The sequence below is a fragment of the Crinia signifera genome, chromosome 4 (genome assembly GCF_055691185.1).
Source record: "Crinia signifera chromosome 4, ASM5569118v1, whole genome shotgun sequence".
Lineage (NCBI taxonomy): Eukaryota > Metazoa > Chordata > Amphibia > Anura > Myobatrachidae > Crinia > Crinia signifera.
Window position 1 is genome coordinate 112,568,713 of NC_139220.1, and position 6,780 is coordinate 112,575,492.

The window sequence follows — 6,780 nt, forward strand, 5'->3', positions numbered from 1 at the left end:
GGCATAGGTTATACAGTGACAGGTACTGTGTGTATGGGTATGTAGGGCATGATCTGAGCAGATTGTAGTACAGGGCATAGGTTATACGGTAAAAGGTACTGTATGTATGGGTATGTAGGGCATGATCTGAGCAGATTGTGGTACAGGGCATAGGTTATGTAGTGACAGGTACTGTATGTATGGGTATGTAGGGCATGATCTGAGCAGATTGCGAGGCATGTGTCATTAGGTCGACAGTCAAAAGGTCGATCACTATTGGTCGACAGGCAGGAGGTCAACACGTGAAAAAAGTCAGCATGCATTAGTTCAACATGGTCAAAAGGTCAACACAAAGCAAAATGTCGACATGAGGTTGACATGATTTTTTTTTTAAATGACTTGTTCGTACTTTAGCATGTCAGTGGGCATAGAGGGAGAATATAACAGTGTGTCAAGCGCACAGCCAGCCACAGGAGGGGACGTGGTACACTAATACGCTGTCCATGCTGACCTATGTTGACAGACACCCCCAAAAAATGGAAAACTCATGTTGACCTTTTCCTATGTCAACCTTTTCCATGTCTACATTTTCTTGTCAACCTTTTGACCATGTCGACTTAATGCATGTAGACCTTTTTCATGTGTGGTCGACATATTGATTGTCGCCCTAGACACTTTTGACCTAATGACCTACACCCAATTGCAGTAACTTGCGCAGATTAGTGAGGATAGACTGAATCTAATAGTATTAAAAGTTTATAGACTCAAAGCATGGTACAGACAGGTGGCAGTGCCCGTCCCAGACAGGCTGCCAGTGCAATGGTATGATCAGATTGCATTGCATGCTATGGGGGATAAGGCATAGCTAGGCTGATGGGCATGAGCAGGTGTCAGTGCACGGCACAGGTAGGCTGGAGGGCACGGGATGAGCAGGTCGGTCCTGCTGCCAGCCCCGGGCTCAGCCCCTCTCCCGCTCTGCCTGCACTTGTTTATTCAGCGCTCGCAGCGGCACGCGCCAGGCGCACGCACTGGAACAACAAACCCCAGAGAATGGAGCCCGGGGAGGGGGCGGGGCCTGGCAGCGCGCGTGGAGCTTGTGCCCATTGAAAAGGCGGCGGCGGCCGTGCGACCCCAGCACTCAGTGCAGCCAGCCAGGGAACGTGCGGGACAGAGCGCGGGGCTCGCCTTCTCTCACACAGCCGCCGCTGCCTCACCCGCACAGCAGCCAGCGCCACACGCGAGCGACACGAGTCTCCCCCACTGCCCGTCCAGATGGACAGCACTGCCAAGGCGGAGAGCGGCCCCGTCCAGCACTTCCTGCAGCCAGCCTGCTACTATGCCCAGAGCCTGCAGCTCAGCCCGTCAGACGGACAGCAGTCCATGGGCAAGTCCGGTCCCAAGCAGGCGAAGAGGCAGCGCTCCACGTCCCCGGAGCTGATGCGGTGCAAGAGGCGGCTGAACTTCACCGGCTTCGGCTACAGCCTCCCGCAGCAGCAGCCGGCCGCCGTGGCTCGGAGGAACGAGCGAGAGAGGAACCGGGTGAAGCTGGTGAACTTGGGCTTTGCCACCCTGCGGGAGCACGTCCCCAACGGGGCAGCCAACAAGAAGATGAGCAAGGTGGAGACGCTGCGCTCCGCGGTGGAGTACATCCGGGCGCTGCAGCAGCTGCTGGACGAACACGATGCTGTCAGTGCTGCCTTCCAGTCCGGGGTGCTGTCACCCACCATCTCCCCAAACTACTGCCACGACATGAACTCTATGGCCGGCTCCCCTGTCTCCTCCTACTCATCAGATGAAGGCTCCTACGACCCCCTGAGCCCAGAGGAGCAGGACCTGCTAGACTTCACCACCTGGTTCTGAGCTGCTGTGGAAAGCAGGTGAGTTGCTGCACTGTATGCTGCTGCTACTGCTGCTGGGCTGTCATACCAGGCATGACAACTGCGCTCTCTCTTTCTCCTCTGCTCTCTCTCTCTCTTTCTCTCTCTCTCTCTCTCTCTCTCTCCCCCCGGGGAGATGGGATGCTGCCGATATTCTAAAAGGTGCTAAATAATTAATAAGTTGAATCTGATTGGTTGCTATGGGCAACATCCCATCTTTTTTTTTTTTAAACCTCCATCTTTGTAAATTTACCTCTCTCTCTCTCTCTCTCTCTCTCTCTCTCTCTCTCTCTCTCTCTCTCTCTCTCTCCCTCTCTCCCTCACTCTCTCATTCTTTCTTTTCTCTTCTCTTACACTATGGACCAGATGTACTAAGCTTCAAAAAGTGATAAAATGGAGAGTGATAAACAGCCAGCCAATCAGCTCCTACCTGCCATGTCACAGACTATGTTTGAAAAATATCAGGCAGGAGCTGATTGGCTGGCTGTTTATCACTCTCCATTTTATCACTTGAAGCTTAGTGCATCTGGCCCTATGGGTGAAATGTAATAGGATGAGAGAATCAGCAGGTTTTTTTTAAAGGGGAAATCATTTACACTGCAAAACCAGTGTGATATTGCGCTGTAAATGATTGCCGCTTTAAAAAAAAATGGAGATTTTTACCAAATCTCTCACTTTCTGATTCTCTCGCCCTATTACATTTCACCCTTTTCTCTCTCTTCTTGCTCTGGCTCTCTCTATCCCCTCTCTCTCTCTCTTTCTCTCTGTCTTACTACTGGCTTATCCTGTTCTGTTCTTTCAAATGTCACAGTAGAACTTCTGGCTGACAGGAGAGACTTCATTGTGTAACCAGCCCCTGTCTGTACTGCTGCCAGAATGTATTACTGATCGGTCTCTTTGTATTTCAGGCCTGCTGCCCAGCCTGCAGTGTCACCTTACTGCCCGGACACGGAGATAGTGGAGCACACAGGAGCTACGAGCCTGTCCAGGAACACTGAAGCACTACATTGCACTCCAGCGGCGTCCACAGGATGAGCAGAGACTCCAACCTGTGCAGAACAGGGGTGCTGAAGCACACGGCACAGAGCACAATGCTCACGCATGGAAGAGAGATTTCTGGTCCGCCAGATCCTAAAACTCACCCAGGGCTTCCCCAAAAGTCTATATCTAGCCCTCACTAACACTAAAGGATGATTTTTTGGGATGGTCATTTGTGGAGTTTGTATTCAAACTATGCTGAAAGCGCCCCTTCAGAACACTCTTCTTCTATTTTTGTACCACTTCATCTTAAAAAAAAAATGCTTCCAATCTTTTTGTGATGATTTTTTTTATTATAAAAATCTATTTCTATCTATCCCATATGTTTGGGATGTATTAAGCTATTTTTGTATATAAGAGAGAGATTTATAGAGGTTTTGTACAAATGTTATAAAAAAAAATGTGTATATCTTGATACATTATAATGTAATGCTTATTACCTCTGTGTATTTAGACTTGTAGTCTATATATTTCAGTGACAGTCAGTCTTGGGAACTCCTGCTGATGCTGAAATTCATTTTAAGATTGGCTGAGCATCTTGGGTCATGTAGTTCAGCAACAGCTGGAGCACTGATTCTGCCCATCCCTGCTATAATTACCTTACAACTGCCATTTTGTATGTGGTTTTTGTGAAAGGACACTCCTTTAAAGGTGGGGTTGGAATTCCTACAGATGTACTTTAGCACCAACGTGTCTTACTTTATAGGAACTTTGATAATGTATTAATTGTGTTATTAAACAATGTTCACAATGAACAGAGTTTATGCAGCTATTGTCCAAACACAAAATAGTGGTCCATTGTTTCTATGCTGCCTTTTGGAACCTTACACCACTGCCTTTTCTTACTGTTTTATTACAAAATTACAAAGGTCCTGCATAACAAATGTGTTTTTTACACACTAGTTTCATAATAAAATGTTTTATATATATATATATAAAAATTGCCTTATGTTTTATTTTGTTAAAGCCTTTCTCAAGTGTCAGGATGCTGCCTAGGAAAGCTTTGATAGCCTCAGTCTGATGTATCTACTTGGGACAGACACAATACAGATGGGTATCAATTGTTGCTATTCCACACATGAAAAGATTCCAATGCCAAAGGATTGATTAATGGGTTTATTGTCCTTTAAATCTGTGCCCAAGAAAGAATGACTAAATAAAAAAGCTGTGAAGAGGGGGCGCTCTATACCAGCCAGAGTCCCCATCTCGCCCTTAAGCAATTATCCCACAGGCATAATAGATGGAGACAACCTAACCCTACATATATTATACATTTAATGATCAAATGCAGGAATAGGTCAACATACAGTACTGTATGCATTCTTTTAAAGTGTGTGTTAGATATTGACACACAGAGGACATCCAGGGTGTAAGCTTGACTTGAAGTAACCAAATGCATTTTATTTATATATATATATATATATATATATATATACAATTTATAAAAAAAAATTGTCAATAAGAAAAGCGAACTTTCAAAAACCCATCATGCTGTTTCCAAGAAAAAGACAGCTTAAAAGGGAGGAGATGGCTGCTAGATCAGAGACACTGATCTATAAGCATGTCATTCTATCCAAAAAGCGTGATCTGCCTGTAAAAGTACCCAATTACTAAGATTCAAAAAGAAATTGGTGGTGGGGCTTTTTTTTTTTTTTTGGCTGAGTAGCTTGTTGTCAGTTAGCAAGGACGTGACTAGAATGATAGCCCTATTTTCTTTGCCTGAATTCTCTCTCTCTTCCTAAATTACTTGCAAATTCAGTTTGCGTGCATCAAGCCAAGCGGAAAGTAAAGCGCAAAATGCAGCTTAGAAAACCCAACAAAGGACCCAGAGCCAGCATGCCGTACACTGCTGAAAATCTGTCCTGACTCTGTTTGTACATCCATTCCTCTTATTTACATAGATTTTACAGAAGCCCTCATGCATTCAATCAGCACAGTTCAATTGCAATTGCAGTGAAGTCCACACACATTTAGTGACATGTTTTCTTAGGTTTACAAATTATTAATCAGAACCGATGGTGCTAAGCATGTGTTTCTTAGGCCCCTACACATAACATGTTTTTATGAGTGTTTTGTTTGGTTTGCTACCGTCAGATAATGATATTTTTCTGCAGGGCATTTCACTTTAGTCTTTTGTCAATTTGTGTAGCTAGCATGCAAAGAAAGTTTATGCCTATGAATATAACATTAGGATAATGTTACATCCAACACAAAAGGAGGGGTTGTCATTCCTTGTGTAGACAGGTGTTCACTATTGCTAACTCTTCAACAGTAAATATCCAGACTCATTAAACTAAAGGCAAAGTTAAGCTGTTGTTTGCAACAATGTATCAGAAGCACTAAGAAATTCACAAAAACACACAGTTTTACTTAAAAATAGGAAAGGGCAGAGCTGGACTGGGGTAAATCTCATTATATCTGCTCTAATCGCTTAGCAACACAAAGCCCTTTCTTCTGCTAGCAGAGACAGCTATTGAGGCAGCATCTAGCAGTGTTCAGTTAGCATTTGTGAACTCCATAAATCAAGGGCCTTACCATGTGCAGTGTACATTTAAACTGCTGCTGCTATTATTCACGTGGAATATTTCTATCTCCGTGCAGGCCTGTGCTTGGAAACTATTTACACATTGTAGAATGCTCTAGATTTTAAACACCTTATTACAGAATGCACCAATATTGTGTAGACACCACTTGGAATTTCGATGATATTTTCTTGGACTACAATTAAGACTGTTCCTTTCTAATACAAACAGTGCAAATATAATTTACACTAAGGGCGTTATCAAAGCGGGAAGAAAAATAGAATAACCGCCGTAAAAATTATAATATTAATAACACCAATGAATAAAAACATATATATATATATATATAGATAGATAGAGAACAGAAACAGAGTGCGCCACTATTGTATAGCTCCACCATCAAATATAAAGGAACTGTAATAATTACAGACAAAAACAATTAGAAGATTTAATACAAATTCATAAAAAACAATTGAAAAACTTTTTCATCTGTATGAGGTCAATCATTCAGTTCAGCATGACAAGGAAAACAACACTAAACGCGTTTCGTCATAACGACTTCCTCAGGGGTAACTTTCCGTAAGTTGTTATACAGTGGATATAGAAATTCACTACAGGTATGTCCCCTTCTGGCAAAGGTAAAAATAGATGGACCTCTTGAAGATCCTAATACTGATGCATAATTAAATGGCATCAATTTCCATAAAAGTTCTTTTAAAAATCAACTGGTCTTGAAGGGATTTTTCAAGAAATTCCTCAAATGGAGTCAGAACAGGTAAATCTGTCACCGGCTAAAAGGGAGGACTAATAGAGTTGCTGCCCTAACCTTATTTAGCGCATTGAAAGGGTACCCCATTTTTGTTTTATATATATACACCTTGACAAAGGGGCGCAGCCCCGAAACGTTGTTTGTCTTTTCCACTTTGAATACAGTTTTCTACAAAGACCTGCGAGTGCCAGTCTCCTTCCTTTTTGCTATATATACATATATATATATGTATACATATATATATATATATACATATATATATATATATATATATATATATTGTCTTTCTGTTATCTGCAACTTAAATAGTAGATATTTTTACACTACTTTTACACTTTTGCTAAGGATTCTGGGTAATGGTTATGTCTGAACTGTTGATATTACAGAGAGAAACATTATGTGTGGATTAGTGTACAGCTACTTTTATATATACTTGTGAGATGTATGTACTGATAACTTATATAATAAACCGGTTATGTATAATTTAGGATATGCATTTTTATAACAGAAAGTAAAAAAAAAACTTTAGGAAATAATTATTCCAAGTTACACATTTCCTGTGGAGAAAATCAGTGCCTCTCCTGGGACACTGGGA

The 6,780-nt window shown here is 42.4% G+C and overlaps 1 protein-coding gene across 1 annotated transcript; it reads left to right on the forward strand.

Annotated features, from left to right (window-relative positions):
- Positions 1–1,057: 1,057 nt before the first annotated feature.
- On the forward strand, positions 1,058–3,835 carry ASCL1 (achaete-scute family bHLH transcription factor 1). The gene is made up of 2 exons (XM_083179655.1): positions 1,058–1,856; positions 2,765–3,835. Exon 1 carries the CDS (start codon positions 1,252–1,254, stop codon positions 1,837–1,839), a length of 588 nt encoding a protein of 195 aa, XP_083035781.1. The 5' UTR covers positions 1,058–1,251; the 3' UTR covers positions 1,840–1,856; positions 2,765–3,835.
- Positions 3,836–6,780: the final 2,945 nt, after the last annotated feature.